General features: G+C 36.6%; 1 protein-coding gene across 1 annotated transcript in view; it reads right to left on the reverse strand.

The window, feature by feature from the left end:
- LOC108242109 (protein kinase C-binding protein NELL1) overlaps nucleotides 1–19,761 on the reverse strand; it is a 328,852-nt gene that overhangs the window by 31,572 nt on the left and 277,519 nt on the right. The window contains exons 15-16 of the mRNA XM_037979812.1: nucleotides 10,886–10,981; nucleotides 1,646–1,786 (exon numbers count right to left, since the gene is read on the reverse strand). Coding sequence (XP_037835740.1) covers nucleotides 1,646–1,786; nucleotides 10,886–10,981 — 237 coding nt within the window. The remainder of the gene's footprint in view (nucleotides 1–1,645; nucleotides 1,787–10,885; nucleotides 10,982–19,761) is intronic.

Below are 19,761 nucleotides of genomic sequence, written 5' to 3' on the forward strand. Positions count from 1 at the left end.
CACCTTTAGAAGTCACCTACGTAATAACTAGAGTACACCATGACATGAACGTCCTTATAAAATGAAAGACAGACAAGGAGAGCATTAATCTGACAAGCAGCCAAGAAGCCCATGGTAACTCTGGAGGAGCTGCAGAGATCCACAGCTTGGTTGGGATAATCTGTTGACAGGACAACTGTTAGTGTGCTCTCCACAAATCTGATGTTTATGGAAGAGTGGCAAGAAGAAAGATAAAAGATAAAAGAAACTATAAGTCCTCTTTTCAGTTTGCCATGAGCCATGGAGGAGACCCAACAAACATAGGGAAAGGTGCTCTACTAAGATCAGACAAAAACTGAACTTTATGACCTAAATGCAAAACATTTTGTGTGGCGGAATACTAACACCTAAACTCACCATCCCCATTGTGAAACATAGTGGTGGCAGCATCAGGCTGTGGGGATGCTTTTCTTAAGCAAAGACAGGGAAGCTGGTCAGAGTTAATGGGAAGATGGATAGAGCAAAATACAGGACAGAAAACCTGTTAGAGGCTGCAACAGACTGGGCTGTACATTCACCTTCCAGCAGGACAACGACCCAAAACATCCAGCCAGACCTACAATAGAGCACTTTAAAGCAAAGCGTAGTCGTGTGTTAGAGTGGCCCAGCCAAATTCCAGACCTCAACCCAACTGAGAATCTGTGGCAAGACTTGAAAACGACACTCTATATCCAATGCGACTGAACTGCTGCTGTTTTGCAAAGAAGAATGGGCAAACATTTTAGTCTCTAGATCTGCAAACCTGCAGACCTGCAGCTGGAACTGCAATAAAAGGTGGTTCTACAAAGTGTTTACTCAGGGGTCTGAATACAAACGCTGGCCATACTTTTCAGAAATCTATTTGTAAAACAAAACTGAAAACCATGTGTCATTTTCCTTCCACTTCACAATTATGTGCTACTTTGTGTTGATCTATCACATAAAATCTCAGTAACATACTTTGTAATTTGTGGCTGTAATGAGACAAAAATGTAAAAACGTACAAGGGGTATGAATACTTTTACGAGACTGTGATAATCTTTATTTCTTTTTCATAATTCTTAGTTGAGTCCATTTAATTTAAGCTGTAGCAGAAATAAAAATCACACACATTGTTGTAGAATGGTAAGATTGCATTGATGTTATTCAACGATGTAAACCTTTTACAGTATTTTTTTGAGTTTATTTAGATGTTGATTACCCTAAAACACTTTAAAAACTTCATTTCAAAGTGTCAAATTAAAGTACTCTAAATACCTTTTAGATGTAAATGATTTTTCATTTCACAATTCAGCCCACATGTTGCTTATCTTTTTATGTCACTTAATTAGAGTTTTATTTTTTGCTTTTGATTGAGTTGTTGTTTCACGCTGGTACACCATTTACTACACACATGCAAGAAGTCTCTGAAATCATCTATCTTCACCTGCATGAGATTAACAAATGTAGAAACATCCTGTCCCATATTGATACAGATAAACCACATTTATGCATTTATCACTTGAAGGCAGCATGGGAAACTCCAGAATGACTGGGTACAGGTACATAGAAAATGATGAGCAGAACACTGGCTGAGGGACTGGTATTTGCAGCAGTGAAAATTATGTTTTCAACTCTGTTTGCTCACCAATGCAGGAGCTTCCATCGAGCTGGTAGGATCCATTGTCATGGAAACCACTTCTGCATTCACAGTGGTACCAGCCAGGCAGGTTGACACAGCGAGAGTGGTTGTGGCACTCAATCAGGCCCTCTGCACACTCATCAATATCTGCAGACACAAACACACACAGCGACATGAGAACCAGTCAAAACTGTTTCTCTGGAAAGGAAATGTGAACTTGAAAACTCAGATCATTTGAAGTATTTGATGTGTTGCCTGTTCTTTTTTTTTCCCCTAATCTGCGCTAGTTACAACAGCTGAGGGTGATCCAATCAGAATAAATCAGTTCTGCCACAGCAGAGCTGGATCAGCAGTTACTCACATTAGACAGCCAGCATCTCTGCAGCCATGTCTACTGCAGCACAAATCAAAATTTCATAATCATATGACTTGAAAAAAATGCACTTCTTTGTGCATTTTTCTGTCTTTCCACATTTTACCCTTTTCATTCAGGTTACTTAGTCTCTGGCCAGTTGTGTGTGTACACACACGCCCAGTTTGAAGTTCTTTGTGTCTACTCAGGAGAGTAAATCTCTCATTTATTATGTATGCTGTTAGCTCTGCTCCTCATCTGAACTCCTCTTTCTGTTGGCTATAAAGTCTGACCTATGCACACACTTTGGTTAAGGTGTGTCTGAAGGTCACCAGAGTCGCTTAAATGCAGAGTATAGTAAACAGTGAAAAGAAGTTAGGGACTGCTCATGAGCAGCCATACAGTTCTCTTGCAAACTAACAAAACAAAAAGTTGTAGTTTGTAGCTTAGCCAGTAGGCAGTATACATATAGAAACTTAAATTGAAGTGAATCTAAATAAATGGAATAAAATACATCTTGAAATGACAGTTACAGTGGCTATAAAACATATTCACCCCCTGGGATGTTGTATTCTTTATTGCTATCATAAATTAATCATGGTTAATAGAAATTGGCATTTGTGACAAAAAAATGTAATAAATAAATAAATTTAAAAAATTCAGTGTCAAAGTGAATTTTTTTACAGCATAATACTAATTAAAAAAAAGAGTATGTAATATAAAATAATTGGTTACATTCAATTCAAAGATAAGATTATTCAAAAGTACAAGTTGGGATAGATACAAAAAAGATTTCCAAGGCCCTAAACATCTCCAGGAGTTCTGACAAATCCATCATCAAGAAATGGAAGGAATATGGGACATGTGTAAATCTACCAAGAGTAGGATGTCCTCACAAACTGAGTGACCATGAAGAAAGAGAATAGTGAGAGAGACCACCAAGACACCTATGAGCTCTCTGATGGAGTTCCAAGCTTCAGCAGGTGAGATGGGAGAGACTGTTGGTACAACAACTGTTGCCCAGGTTCTTCACCTGTCTGAGCTTTATGGGAGAGTGGCAAAGAGAAAGCCACCGTTGAAGAAAACTCAGATTAAATCGCAGCTGAAGTTTGCCAAATGCATATGTAAAACTCCGTAGTAAAGTGCTTCTCAGCAGCTAGTTAAACTTATGTCAAATCACCTTGATTTTAATTCTTAATTTACCTTTTTTATTTTACTTTGACACCATCAAGGTTTTGAAACAAGAATTTGCTACATCCATTGCATCCACAAACACTTAATTAAGTAGCTTCTGTGGCAATTTGTTGAGATAGACAGATCTATAAATAAATGTCACTTTTCTAAGTAAATCCAATCTTGTCATTGCTTGACTACATTTTAAATTCTACAAAAACGTAAAGAAGGTGACTGTTGGCTAACTACCACTGATTTTTTTTACCAACAGCAATCCTATGAAGACACAGATAAAATGTTTGCCAAAAGAAGATTAATTTTATTTCAAAGAAAGATATGTTGAGTGTGTATACGTTTTTTTCTGTAGAATTTAGTTGCTGCTGTGCTTATGTGTAGAGATTTAGTAAGTCAAAAGTAGCAGTTATTATTTTGTGATTAAAGTTCAATATAAAATAAGTTTTAATGTTTGTTTTGCTATTGCATTGTTGTACGAGTCACAGTTCATAATGCAACTTGGACCTGATCTGAAGGAACCTAAACATATTTATTTGTCTATAAGATTAAGCTGTACTTAGGTTGAGGCATTAAGGAGTGTGTGCTGAGGTTCAGTTACTGGCCTGGTGCACTTAGGTAATAAGATGTGACAGCTGCCTGGAGGGATGGCCTCTGTCAGCCGCTCAGGTCAAAAAATTTGGTCAAAGCTTCAACAAAATATTCTCTGTAAGAAAACCCCATTGGAAAATCCTTAAACAAGAGGTTACTGCTAACAGCAGTCTGTGTGGAAATACCGAAGCAACATCTCAAAACATCAGCCAGGAAGTTAAAGCGTGGGTGCAAATGGGTCTTTTAAATAGACAATGACCCTCAGCATACTGCCAAAACAATTATAAAATGGCTTAAGGACAACAAAGTCAATGTTTCGGAAGATCTCTGCAGCCCAATCCCACAGAAAATTTGTAGGCAGAGCTGAAAAGATGTGTGAGCAAGGCAGCCTACAAACCTGACTCATTTCCACCAGTTCAGTCAGGAGGAATGGGACAAAATTCCAGCAAACTACTGTGAGAAGATTGTGGAAGGAAAGCCAAAACGTTTGACCCAAGTCATACAGTTTAAACGCAGTGCTACCAAATACTAAGAAAATGTATGTAAACTTGTCACTGAAGAACATAATATAATCTTTTCTCTCCCATAGAAATGATTTGGGGAATTCTAACTAACCTAAAACAGGAAAGGCTTAGTCTGATTTAATGTCAGAAAGTGAGAAAAGAAATAGTTATGTGTCCTTCCATACAATGTAAACGTCCGGTTTCAACTGCATTTAAATGTTGACTTATTTTAGTGCTTTGCTCTTGTAAATTATAAGTAATGGATTAAAATTACAAATGGCTGAAATTAACTTCCTCTGTAGAATGGCCGGATTCAGCCTTAGAAATAAGGTTAGGAGCTCTGTCATCTGGAGGAGCTCAGAGTTGAACCTTTGCTTATCCACATTGAAGAGGCACATTTGGAGGCACTTCCCACCAGGATGAAACCCTGGGGCAGACCCAGAACTTGCTGGAGGGATTATATTTCCTCTCTGGCCTGAAATGCCTTGGGATCCCCCAGGAGGCGCTGGAGAGTGTCACTGAGGAGAGAGATTTGCCATTTGCCTTCGCTACCCAACCACAGATAAATGACAAAAAGACAGATAGATTAATGGGTCAAAATTAGCCCCTTTTAAATAACTTAGTTTTTTAAATATATTTTTACTCTTAGAAATTCCGGTGTGACAATAACATTATGCAATATGCTGAAATCCTATGCTTAAGTCAAATAAAATTAAAAGAAAATGTTATTACTACAAACATTAACAAGATGTTCTAGGCTACTTACAACAACTATGTATTGGTGTGATTTTTTTCTTTTCAAATTATCTCTTTCACAAACATAAATATCCTTGCACAATAAACCAAATAACTTCTAAGCATCATTGACTGTTAGCTATCTGCTTCTGTTCCCATTCCATTTATGTCCTGAGAATGTACAGCTGACAAAGAAAAACCAGAAGTGTTACCTTTGACGGCACTGCAAGTGCAAGACCTACAGTATGTCACTGATTTTTAATTAGTGCAAAAAAATGACAGATCTGAACAATGTGGGCAACTGGGCTGCAAAAGTTCTGTGACAAAAACTGACATCACTAACTGTTAAGATGAGAAACAGAAGTCAGTAAAAGATCTTAGACATATCTGACTCATTGCACTGCTGGAAGGCAAACTGGTGCCATGCAACAATGTGTAAATAAGTGACTTTATGAAAAACAATGAGGTTCCCTTGGGTACTGTGTGCACTGAAGAATCAACAAACACAACCAAGACAAAGCTGCACATTTCCTTTCTTACGTTTCCTGAAGCTCTGTCACGTGCATTGTAACTTCTAACTTCCAAAATGTCAGCAAAGATTTCAGTACTGTAAATGAGATGTATTTTATGACATTTATTACTGCAGGAAACACAACACTGTATTGATGGGTCTGCTGCAATAATGACTGGCTTTCTGTGAAAGATTTGATGGTCAAGATCTTGTCCCTATCCGTAAAGGTTCCCACTTTCTTTAGTCTGGTGCAAAACTTATGAAATTAGCATGAAATGCTAGCAGGGTGCTGAATATGTTTGTATGTATGCAATGCCTATATGACATACAGTATATGAATGACAGAAACATCACTGACCTGCATGAAATAACTTAATTTGATAAGAGTCACTTTTGTTGCTTCCCATGATTTCCCAGATCCAGTCTCTTATTTAGCAACTTTATTAGTCCTATATTATCAATGTTTATAGAGTAAGGAGAGTAATAAGCACAACATCAAACTATTACAGCAATGATCAACTTTAAAAAAAAAAAAAACAACTCCAATTTCTTTTACACATTTAGTGTATGCATGTGTAAAAAGCTAACCCTAAAAAGATGAAAAAATTGAAGAGAGGGAAGCAAATCTGTTCAAGGTTAAAATTTAATGATCGTCTGTCAAGTAATTTTTATCATGTGGTCTAAAGACAAACCATCTTCATCAGCCACAACCACAACTATATTTTAGTTAGTTTTGCTAAACTTGATTAACATCAACTATGGTAACTGAAATGCCAATTTCAAGCTGGACTCGAAATCTTTTTTTCTGGCCAGCTGATGTAATTTAAGGTCCTATCTATCACAAGCTTAGTAAGAGCTTTTTATTTAGACTTAGTAAATACTCATTTCATTCCCCAACAGTCAATAATTTCCACCGCTCAATTTATTTGTTTGCTGCTTTGTCCAAAATGGTTTAATGTCTGAGTGTGTGTGGTCGTGAACAGCCTTCCTTCCTCCGTGTCTGTGGAAGTGAAGTGGACAGATGACCTTCCAGTGGTAGGAAGCACAATATGCTTCAGTGCACACTTAAATACTCTCCATCAATCTTGGTTTATGGTGGTGGAAAAGAAAAAAGAAATTAGACAGCACATTTTCTTTTGTTTCCTTCGATTATAACTCAAACAAGAGCAGTTAGTACTTTGAAAGGCATCGCTTCTGCCCTATTTGTGGACATTTTCAACGGGAAATGAGGTTAGGACAACCCTGATTTTGCAGAACAGTGACTCACAGAAGAAACTTGGTACTAGTCCCACAAAGTGAAAATAACTGAGGCTCTCTTGAGAATCTTCTGCCCTGCTGAGCTTTATAAAACTACACTTATCCCAGCCTCACTAACCTACTGAAACAACATCCTGGAAAATGTCACAGCAGGTATTTACAGCAATGTGGCATCGAACAGAAAGAAAATCATGCTGGATAGTAGTAGTTGTTTCAAGGACGGTATACCAATGATGAATCACCAGCTCAAGGATGTAACAGTGTGACACTAACCTTACCAGCTGTTTACTGGTTCATAGTTGAATAAATAAGGATCTTGGGGGTTTTAAGGTTATGTTTGGGTTTTGTCATGCTTCTCAAGTTATTCCTGAGCAAAGAAAGATTACTGTTCCACTTTGACTACAATCATACCTTTCCAAAAAAGTGAAATATGTTTGAACAGGGAGTTTACAGTTTGATAATCTGCCCAGTATTAGATTCTTTTGGAGTAAAGGCTCAGCAAATGTGGTGGCTAAGTAAAGCCAAGAAAAGAGAACAATGTGCAACTCTGAGGAATGGATCACCACGGGGGAGGATGAAAAGATCAGTCATGAGGTCTGTTTCCATCGGCTTTATATTCAGTTCCTCTCAACTTTTCACTGAGGAAAAGTACATACTATACAGAAAAAAACAAATACTCTGTCCAGCAGTGATAGACTTGATTACACAGGAGGAGAATGAATTCAGAGGATAGATAGAAACAGACTTCAACAGATGAGGAAACAGACTGAGATTGAAATACAACAGACACAGAGGACATGTCATACACAAAATTAGAACAAAACCCCTCTGCACAGCTCATACAAGATGCCAAAGGCAAGGGTTTTCAAACAACAAGAAACAGGACTTTAAAGTTATGGAAGTATTTCATTCTTTTTTACAGCGTGACATATTATTTTTTTGTTATTTTGCTTACATTTCAATATGTTTTGGTGATGCATCTTGAAGTCAGGAATCTCAGGGTGGCTGAAAACTGCTTAGGTAAGGCAAGGGGGATTCAAGTAAATGACCAAGTAAACCGGAAATGCCTCTATTGTTTGTTTTTAAAAAAATACGCTCATTAATTGATTTTTTAATTCCTAAGCCTGTTGCCAGAAAGCATGTAGAGATTTTGGTGAAGAATTTTGGATAGATAGATAGATAGATAGATAGATAGATAGATAGATAGATAGATAGATAGATAGATAGATAGATAGATAGATAGATAAGCTTCTTTAAGCTTGGATGCAAGACTGATTTTGCACTACATCACATCAATATCAACCACAAATCATAAGCAAAAGGCCACATGGAGGAGTTTCACTAGTGTGATGTCTACATTTTGTGTCTAATTAATGGAAAAGCTGCTTTCAGCAAATTATTACCTATTTTGCATAATATTTTCCTTCACTCTCCTTTCCTAAGTTGTTCAAGGAAAAAAAATGCAAGATCATTTTGCAAATGCAATGTTCTGATTTTTCAAACCAATCCTACATTTTGCTCTTTCTTAAAATAAATTCATTTTATAGGCACAAATACAACATCTGTGCCATCATGCATTAGCAACTCATGTTTAGGCTGTAACTCTTAGAAAACACAGCTGCAGAGTTGGTTTTCCACATTAGTTAACTAGATAGCCGGGGATAAATGCTTGTGGTTGAGATGTAGGGCGGGTGGGGTAGGGGGGTGTTAATTAGTTCCTGGTTGGCTGTCTTTGATAAAAAGGACTTAACTAAGGCACTTAAAGGACTTAACTAAAAAACGTATTTTCATTATAAGTTGAACTTTGGAGACCCAAGAAACTACACTGACTCGCATAAACACAACTACGCATTAGCTATTGCAATGTTTAAAAACAAAACAAAAAATTCAAAACTAAACAGATTGAACCATTTTCAGGAAAAAGTTTAGGTAAAGTGTTGATTCAGACACAGAAACTCAAACAAACTGAGAATGAAAACTTCAACTGTATGCAAAAACAGTAGCAATTTGACAAATTTTCAACACATAAAAATTTGACTTCTTAATTAAGCTAATTGTTTCGTCCGACAACATTTTTCACATCTTGCAAATTACTTTTTCAATCATTCTGTTCACTTTGAGCAGCATAATAGGATTTATTTATGGACTCAAAGTGTTAGTTAGCTTGCTGTCAGCATTCAGCACGTTTGATGAAAGCCAATCAAGATTTGAATTTAGATAAATTGTTATGCTGCGTTTTTTTTTTCTTCTGGTAATTAAACTATGTAACCTAATTAAGTTTGATCATTTTGATGCACACAGTTTTGATGTAGCTGTGCAGTTTTATGTGACAATAACAAAAAGAAACGCAGTGGTGGGGGACTTTTCTTGTTTTACATGTGCATACACTTTAGGACTTCAGCAGTACATGAGGTCTGACTATGTGTGGGAAATATTAGAATTTAAATCAAACTGTAAAGGAAAGCTTATAATTCTCTCCTGCAAAATTAACCTGCCAAGACTGATAGTTACATAACAAGCAATATTAAAGAAAATGATATATGAATAAGGGAAAAAGACAGAAGATAGATGTCCATATCCTCAAGAAAAGTAGGGAAAATGCAAATAGAGACTAAAGTAGAAACAGGAAACAAAGAGGGAATAAAAAACAATATAAATAAGAACGTATGAAGAGGAAAGAGGAGAAAGAGAAAAAATAATGGAAAGCAGACACACAGTAAGGAAAGAGATGAGGAATAGATGGGAGTAACTTGAAGAGGATAACTAAATGAATGTGGAAATGAGAACAATGGATAGAAAAAAAGGAAAATGGAAGCTGACTAAAGAGGTAGTTTGCAGAGGAAAATGGAAAAGATGAGATGTGGGGAAAAAAGGAATGTAAAAAGGTAAAGTAAATAGCAAGAGAAGATAAAAGAAATAAATGGAAAAATTGAAGAAATCCAGGCAAGGAAACCCAAGAGAAGAAGAGACAAACAGCAAAACAGAACATACAAGAAAAAAGGAAATAAATAGGAAAGGAACAGCAAGAAAGGAAGGAAAAATACCCCCCACCACCACCACCACCAAAAAAAGAAGAAAAGAAAGGGATGGATATGATAAAGAGGATGGAAGGGGAATAAAAAATGAACAAAAAGCAGGAAGCATGTGGAATGTGCAGTCTTGTAAAAAGTAAAAATGACAAAGAATGGAAAAAAGAAGGTGGGTGGGGGGGCAGGGGAAAAAACAGAAGAGCAGGAAAAATTAGCTGTCCTCTTCTATAGCTCCTAAGGGAACCTCAATTTCTGCAGTGTCTAATTTAAATAAAAGGCTTCTGGATGAAACCTAAATGTGTGTTTTTGTAGTTGAGGCACACAGTCATACTTATCATTCCCAGTGGGGTCTTTAACCACATAGACTCATTGTGCTTTGTGACACAGACAAAAGCTCAGGTCCAGAGGTACAATGGCACCAACTGTACATGAGTCTGAGGATGGGTCAACCCTTAATTTAAAGAAAAACTGTGTCAAAATTCAGCTCTATGTATAACTGTAAGATTTGTCTTTAAATGTTCATAAAGAAAATCTAATTTGCAACAATTCATGGAGAAAAACACTCCCAACAAATTACTGCAGCTACTGGAACATATACAATTTTCAGAAATGTTGTAGAGGAATGACATGTGATAATGTAAATTTCACATTTATTTATTTTTTTTCCAGAAAAAAAAAAAAATAAAATCAACTAGCTCTACTTCAGGATCATTTATCAGTGTTAATGCTTCATGCATTTTTTCTGCTGACAAGTGTGTTGTTTTCCTCTAACTTAAAAATATTTTGAATACATTCAATTATCATTGTGGTATTAAAATGTACACAAAAAAGTCCTCGGGGAGACTAATGCATCATTCTTGATGTGCTGTGACAAACCCTGAATTTTCCACCATGCACAAAATACACACAAACCAGGATTATCTACTTGATTCCCACGACTTATTGAAACAAACTTTCTGTACTCTACAGCTTCAAGCAGAGAATATCCCTACTAGGACAGATGAAAATTGCAGATCATTTATGTCAGCCTTTGCACAGAAATAAACTACCAGGTATAAAGTTAGTCAGCTTATAAGGTCTTACCTGTCTCACAGCGGCGTCCTGTAAATCCTGAGGGACAGACACATGTATTTGGAGACACACAGGTACCTCCACTCCGACACCCCTCCTCACAGTAGGCTGGAAAAACAAAGTGAAAGGCATAAGCCTACTGTTCTGTCCCCAGGACAAGGATGTTAATCCTTTTTTTGCTTGTAGCAGTAGCATAAAAAAGGCTTAGAACCTGTACTGTTTAGGATATTGTGAAGGCATTTCAAGGTGTAAAATGATTCCCTTGGTTGTGTTTTAAAAGAAGTTTACAAGCTTGGGGAATGAATATTGAGATTTCTATTTCTTTGCTCTTCACATGGGGTTAAAATGTTTCTTTTCAGCTGGTGTGTCCATGTAATTCTGTAACTTTGAATCCCAACCCAAAATAATAAGTTTTCCTTGGGTTTGTTTTACTTTTTCTTTCATGTCTGGGATTACTTTTTTTCTTCCAAGTCAATTTCAGAGAAAGCAACCACTTGACATATGTGTAAAACTATCAAGAAACAAACACAATTACACATAATTAAACAATTTTGAGAAAGACATAATGACAACTCTAATACTCAAAAAACAGAGATTGGGAGAGTTAACATTTTGACACTTTATGCATCAATTATCACCTGCAAATAAACATGCTCTATGTGGATCACTAAATTTACTGAGTTGTTTAAATGACCGAACATCCCAACCTCAGATTTACTATCTCTTTACTTAAAAGAGTCATTTGTCATTCAGTTTCTCAGAGCTTTAATAAAGCTCAGGACAGACAAAAGAAGATGTGCGGTCCTATTGACTTATTGACATATACAACTACGTATCATCTGCATAGAAGACAAATCTTTGAGGAACTCCACAAATTGTAGGGGTTGCTGAAAAGAAGAACTATCTGTAAAATAGGAAGTGAAAGAAAATCCACTTAGTATAAAATGGTTTCACTTTCCCCACATTGTGATTATGTTAGGAAAACCTGCATATACGTAACTAGCAGCTATGAGTATTTTGGAAAATAAGTACTTACAAAAACATTTTAATGTCTATACATTTTGCAATAATTTATGACATCATAGTTTTGTCCCACAGTACCATGCATACAGAAACACTGATATTTGTTAAGCATTACCATGGTGCCTTTAGAATCTTATTTGAAATATTAAAAAAAAAGGTCTCAAGAATCTTTTTTGATTAAACATCTATTTATTTTTTTACCAGTGCTGCACTGAGTTGTGGGAAGCTAGTTTGTATCTCCAGCGGCCATTTGTTGAAAGTCGGGGGTGTGGTACTCTGGTCAAATCACCAGTCAATCACAGACACAAACAACTAGTCACACTTTCACTCACACCTAACGACAATTCAGAGAAACCAATTAACCTAACATGCATGTTTTGGAGTAGAAACTGGAGTACCTGGAGACAACCCATGCCTCTATGGAGAAAAAATGCTAATTTCACATAAAAGAACCAATTAAGAGTTGAACCCAGAACCTTTTTGCTGCAAGACAACAGCACTAACCATATAGGCTACCATGCAGCTTCTAATCATACTGTACAGTTGGGTTAAATAAAAAAAAAAGATGAGTAATTTGACGTTCATTACTAGAATAAAATAGAGTTGATTGCAGCAGTAGAACATAATACCTTGAAATTTGAATTGGTAAATCTTGCCTGCTGCTAGCTTCAAGTTTGTTCTTTAAAAGTTGCACTTCTCAATATTGTTTAATGAGCTATTGTTGAAACTACAAACTATACAGTGATAGATCCTAAGAGAATTATAAGCGCAGTAGTTTTTTATGGGCTACAATCTGCTCCAGCAAAACAAATAAAGGAAAGCTTCTCATTTAAAGACATTGTGTGCAGAATTACATGGTGCAACATTGTTAACAGGATAGTGACCTCAAAGGTTAGTATTGTCAAAACAGATTGCATTTTAGTAATGTTTGAACGAAGAAGCACAAGTAATCCGTTACATCTTTACTGGGATCACAATGATTCAGTTTGAATCAATTCATTTCCAGTCAAAAAACAACTTGAATTTGTCCCAGTGGGGATGCATAATACTAATCATAATAATATTTTTGTATAAAAAAACTTGACATGCCAAAACATTTTCATGGTACAACGCAGACATCCCCTCTATTTCCCGCAGCTCCTTTTTCAGTTAGCAGAAATTCTTATTGCCTGGAGAGCATGTGTGCACAGCTGTCTGACTGCCTTTGCTAGAAATGGCAATGATTTCTTTCTTTTTTTATATAGTTTTTTTTTTGTGAATCTACATGCCTGAGACAAGTACAGCAAGACAAAGAAGCAGGTTCAGGGGTGTATTCTTCACAAAACAGTTAAAAAATGCAAAAAAAAAAAGGAAAAAAAGAACAAAATGTATAGTAAGTGCTCAAAGTGAGAAGGATTAAACCAAAAAATAGGGCAGATCTAATTGAGCAAGTTCATTAAAGAGAAATTATTTAGTATTTCTAAGCTTAATTAATGACATGATTTAAGAGATGAGCCCTAATGGGCTGAAAAATCTATTAATAGTCACATACCAAGTGTGTGAGTGTAATGTATGTGTGTAATGTGTGTGCGGCAGCTTGTTTCAAATTAGTTCATGATACCAAAGAAAGACTATTTGTCTGCATAAATTAACACCACTGATGTTTAAAGGAAAAAAAAGAACACTAAATATACAAACAAATGTAGGCAATAAATAAAAGCAAAGTCCTTTGCCAGAAGCTATTAGAGCTATTAATCTGACTGGTTTCACTATGCAAGAACTTCTATCAGACCCTCATTAGGAGCCCGATTGCCTCTGTACTAATAAACTTCACTCTTATAAATTAATTACACTTATATTGACACAATCCATCTCCAGCTCTAATTATCATTTCAACATCATCAGCGAAATGCTGCCTGCCTATTGAACTAATGACTTCAAAAGATGAAGGGGCACCACTGGGGCATCACCGGGGGTGGGGGTGCAGCAAAACCGAGAAGGAGATCTGCCTTCCCAAAAGCCTTAGTTTACAGTTGCCTTTAGTCTATTTTTCTTGTTCAGAAATGCCACATAAATTATGGCCATTGGGGTAATATAATTCTTCATGCAAACTCTGACTTGTCATAATGTAATAATTCAGTAATAACATTTCTACATGCAATTATAAAGCAAATTAATATGCAACTCATTGGAAATGGGTCATATGTTGGATTGCATTAAAAGTAGAAAGTATATAATGAAACTATCTTTTATGTTAAAGAAGTTCTATTAAAGAAAAATACTGTTGTAACAATTATCTAGTATATTGAACATAGAATAGCACACATTTGCTTGGAGTAGAATCCATGTTTCACTCTGCCCAAATACTGTATATACAAGGTGGATTTTGACAGAAATATATTTTAAGCCACAAGTAAAAGGCCTAATCTGTGACTGACTCCCATTTGAGAGAAATGCATTTATGGTAAATATAAAGGTGTGTTCTTTATTTTTTGTTGTTTTTTTGTGTATAAGGAACAACCTAAAAACTAAAAATTTGTGATGACACTAATAGTGACTTTTACAGGCTAAATTTGACCACAGTACTAAGTATTATAACAGTTGGAAAATCAAAAAACTTTAAAGGGTTAGCATTTCTTAAAGGAATGTGTATTGCCTTTCGTGCAAGCGATTTTTTTTTCATTGCTTGGCACTAATTGTCTTCAGTGTTGAGACAACATTATCTTGAAAAACTATAGCGTTTTGGCCTTTTCGGTCATATCTTGAAAATAACGTAATGCACAATTCTAAGCAACACGATGGAGTGGCTGCAGTAGCTCGGTGGACAGTGACACTGTTTTGTAATCCTGGGGCTCTAGATTCGAGCCAAGGTTGCATCAAGGAGAGCATGAAGTGTAAAACAGTTGCCAAATCTTTTGTGCTAGCTGTAGGGTCCCCTGAAGAGAGGAGAAGGTGAAACGAAAACAACAACATGCAATATCACAAGATCTCATGCAATCTGTTAGTGCTCAGGATATGTGTTGAAGTTGGATGTCAGCTAATACGCATCAAATCTTAGGTCAATATCTAAAACTGACTGAGTTATAGACATTTTTGTGTTGGTTAATGTGAATTAGCTTGAGCTGGGTTGTATTTGGATTTAATCAATTGGGAATCCAAATACAATATTTACTTTCTAAAAATTTCATTGATTTTTTTTCAGTAGCATAGAAAATAATTTGCTAACAGACATACAAAGTCGACTCCAACAGATAAAACTACGGCTTTAGGTTAAGATTTTGTGCATCGAGTAGCACTTGAAGTATGTTGTAAATGACTTTTAGCTACAACCACCTGAAATTGTAGCTCAACATCTGTAAAACTGGATTAGTTATAGCCATTTATGTGTTTTCTAAGTTCAGCTGGTTGTGACAGCCATCATGAATTAGGAAGGCCCCAAAGGTTAATCAGTTATAGAGCTACAGTACACCCAGGCATTTCCTGAAAGTGTCAATAAAGTTTGTATAATGGTTCATGATATATTTTGGTAACAAACAGACACTCAAGCACACACACACACAAGTGTGCACACACGAACACAAATTGGCAAAAACATTATCATTTACCTTTGCTTTCAATGGCGGGCACTAAAAATGCACAAACAAATCTTTTTCATGGTATTTTTTTAAAGCTCAGATCTGATTGATTGTCTTCATTATTGGTTTTAAATTGCCAATCATGGCTCATCCTGCAGTAAAATGGTGATTGAATTGAAAGGGAAAGACACATCTGTGCAGATCTCCTGTGATTTTGAACAACTGTGTTTTTCCAGCCAGGATCCCCCCGCCCCCAGTATCATGCTAAGTGCTAAATTATTGATGTGGTTGAGGAAATACAACAAGAAACGTGACAAAAAAATGTGGAACTCTGCATTCAAAACAACATAGAACTAAAAGTATTGTTGCTGCAATTTGTTTCCTGCCATTTCTCTCTTCTGTGCTTGCAGAAAGTGATGGGTGAATCTCGTTCTCTGTCACTAAAACCTGAAGGGTATCATTGAAGCAACCGATTTTAAGTTTCCACAAACCCTGTTATCTCGTGCAAAGGATGTCACGAAAACACGTTGCCACATCTTTCTCTGTTTGTTTGCCTTGTACCCATTCGTATTTATTTTGTTCCATTTCCCCCCGCTGCTCCCTTTGTGCCCCTTTCACAAGACATTACCAGGTCCCCTGCTAAAGGAGCAGATATCGTGAGCTGGAGCTGCAAGGAGAGGATGGCCTCTTTCACAGAAGTCCCCTTGACCTCCAGGTAAACTATCACACTGCTTAAATGAGCTAGTTGCTGACTCGTGACTTTCAGAGACATGCTTATACCCAAAGATTTGCTATTTGAGTTTCCCATTACAGGCTGTAGATTGCTTTCCAGTGGGTGGTGAGAAGGAAATCATTCCGGTCTCTGCTGCTGCAAGCAGCCACATTCATGGCCATTGGGTGTCTAAGTACCCATTTCTGATTTAAGCGCAGGAATAACACACAGAAAGCTTGTGAATATTCCACAGTTTAAGTAGCTATGAAAAGGAGGGTGGGGAGGGGGTGGAGGGGCTTTGTAACTGGCAGAACAGAAGTGATGTGATAATTAGCATTCACAGTAGCAAAGCACAGCTCAGTGATGTGTTGCACAGAGACATTTGTACCCTCCTGATAATAATCACAGTTCTAAAAAACATCATTTAAATTCCATGAAGGTAAAAATTTCTTAGCCATTTTCCAACGAATCACATCATTATATGTAAAATGAAATTTGAGATTACGTTAATTTTACATGTGAATTGTGAAAAGTAAACCTGCTGGGAATCCACATTTGTAATTAAGGGCCTAACATTCCTTGAAGGAATGCATATCGCCGGATGCCTTTCATGCCAGAGTTTCAGACTAAGAATGCTGAGAAATGCAGGAGTTGTAGCTGTTTTAGTCAAACCTTAAAAATACCATTGTGTGTAATATCATGCAATCTTGCAATATCTCGTCTGATCTCACATGATCTGTTAGCATTTGGAGTATGTCCCATGACTCTCAGCCACTCCCACAGCAGATTTTAGCTCAGTAACTGTAAAATACACTGTGGTATAGGTTAAATAAATAAATAAATAAAAAATGTTGTAGAAGCAGATTCAAGTAATAATTTGAAAGAAATGGTGTAGGATATCAGTTTTGGCTACTATTAAAGCAAATTCTAAGTAGAATTGAACAACATCTTGAGTCGTGCTGACTCCAAAAGTGAGTCAGGTGTAAATAGAAATACACATTACAAATCATTTTCTACAAGTTTTATAAAAATATTTCCAGCAACTAATGAGCTATTTTGCTAACAGACAGATACACACACACAGGCAAAACCATTATAGTATGCCTCCGCCTTCGGCAGCAGGCAATAAGAAAAGTAGTCTCTAGGACTTAAATGTACTTCATCGTGTCACTTTATTATTACTTTTTTCTTGACCTTTTCAACCTTAATCTGCTTTGGTCTTATGGCTTTAATTATGTATATTGTCGACAGAGGGTCCATTAGTGTCCTGCCCCTTCTGCTGCAAACTAGTCTTTTATGTGATACAACCCCCTTCATTGTGAATATAATCTGTTTAATCACTTTCTGTTTACAGGGTTCACTTAAGGCTTGACGAGCTCTTTGACTCACCGGTGTAAAACATTAATGGAGTCTGTGAACAAGCCTGTAATTTTAGCCATATTTGTAGTTCTATAGCTTCTAAATGCTACAGCAGCTCATTCTTGCTTCATTTTAACCCAACAGACTGGTTCATCTGGGCTCAAGAGTTCTGTTCCAGAACTACAGAATCCATCTTCTCTTTACCAACCAACACATTTTGACTGCAGTACGAGTGCCATGTGCCAGCTTTTGATTTCCATGACAGCCACTAATGCTGGTAAAAGTATGATTTATGTTTCTATAAAAAAACATCTCCACTGGTTGAAAAGACTCAGCTGTTGCTGGAAGAATATTTGATTGAAAAAAAAAGAGTGCAAGCCTGTTGTTACTTTGCAGCTTGTTGTAACTTGTTGCAGATTTTTACACAAATGCTGAAATTAGAAAAACATTAATTATACAATATGTTATACTTCATTGGCAAACTAATGAGTTATTGAAAACAACAATGGTAAATAAATTCCTATGTTTAATCCTCCTTTCAGCTGTTCCCTTCTGCAGGAATCACATAAAAGATTTGGCAATTGTTTTTCGCTCGATGCCCTTCCTGGGCTCAAATCTACAGCCTCAGGAGTACGAGACTGCACCACTGACCACAGAGCTACTGCAGCCCTGTAAAAGTATATTTAATACTTGGTCATATATATATATATATAATTTAATTAACTATTTTTTTAAGCAAGTTTGATCTTTGTACTAAAAAATATGCAGCTAGTTATAGAATGAAAACATTAAAAAAATAAAGCTATAGTATTTCTTGAAGGAATGCATATTGTCCACCACCTTTCAAAAAGTGAACTCACAGTTGTTTTATTCAAACCTTAAAAATAACATTATGCACAAACTCACACAATACTGCAAGATCCCATGCTCAGAGTATGAGTTGGAAATGACTCTCAACTACTACCACAATAAATTTTAGATCAGTATATGTAAAATTACTGGCCTTATAACCATTTTTGTTTTGGCTAAGGCTGACTGGCTGTGATAGCCATCTTTAAGTGGGTTGACTCCAAAAATTAATCAGGTATAGATGTAATTCCAGTGGCTACTTTAGGAATTTTTCATTAAAATTCATCTGGTAGTTCATGAGATATTTTGCCAACAGGCAGACAGACAGACAGACAAACACAAAGCCAAAAACATTATCACCTACCAGCTACAGGCAAAAGGTGGGTGATAGAATTGAGAGATTTTCAGCACTGCTGTATTTCTCTCCACAGCCTTTTCCATTTCAACTCACGCTGCCTAAGCTTGGGCAGGATAAAGTTTCCATAACTGTGCAACATGAGAATATGAGGCCACGACAACACATTATTCTGGAAACTTGAAAATGTGTACAGAAGTACAAGACAACTTTTTTAAGTTGAAACATTAAACCTCTACAATGTTAGCTCACATTTAGTTACTGTACAGTGTAAATTACCCATCCATCATGTCTTACCCACTTCTCCTTTCCGGGTCACAGGGCAGCTGGTACTTATGTCCAGCAGTCACTGTGAAAGAGGTGGGGGATCACCCTGGACAGCTCACAAGTCCATCACAGGGACACATAGAGACAAACAACCATTCACACTCTCCCCCAGGGACAATTTAGAGTTATCATTAAACCTAACATGGATGATTTTGGTCTATGGGAGGAAACTGGAGTACCTGGAGAAAACTGATGTGTCCATGGGGAAAACATGCAGATGTGGAACATTCCCAGAAAGGCCCCGGGCAGGGAGTCGAATCTGCAACCTCCTCACTGTGAGGCAACAGCACTAACCACTGCCACACTGTGCTGCCCATAGTGTAAATTAGCATGGGTTTAGAGAAAACTGCTGCTCTTAAATGTATGATCCATTTCTCACAATTTTAAAGCTGTTTTAATATTTTTACCAAGTGTCTTTTTCCACTAAGGGCTCCAGCATACTCCATAAGAAGTCAAGAAATGGGTTTGTAGTCACGTGCACAGCAAATCCAGGAGGCCCAGATTAACACTGTCAGAGTTGATTTCAACACTTTTAAAGTGTCTATATGGGTCCACGCCAGAAAGTGTTAATTTAACTCTTTTTGGAGAGTTGGTACCTTAACTCTTATAAAGTGTCAAATATCAAATCTGCTGGAGTTAATAATTTAACACTTACTAACACTAATTCAGTGTTAGATTTTAATATTAACTCTCACAGAGTACTTCTTTT

This window comes from Kryptolebias marmoratus, linkage group LG15, assembly GCF_001649575.2.
Source record: "Kryptolebias marmoratus isolate JLee-2015 linkage group LG15, ASM164957v2, whole genome shotgun sequence".
In the NCBI taxonomy this organism is placed as follows: Eukaryota; Metazoa; Chordata; class Actinopteri; order Cyprinodontiformes; family Rivulidae; genus Kryptolebias; species Kryptolebias marmoratus.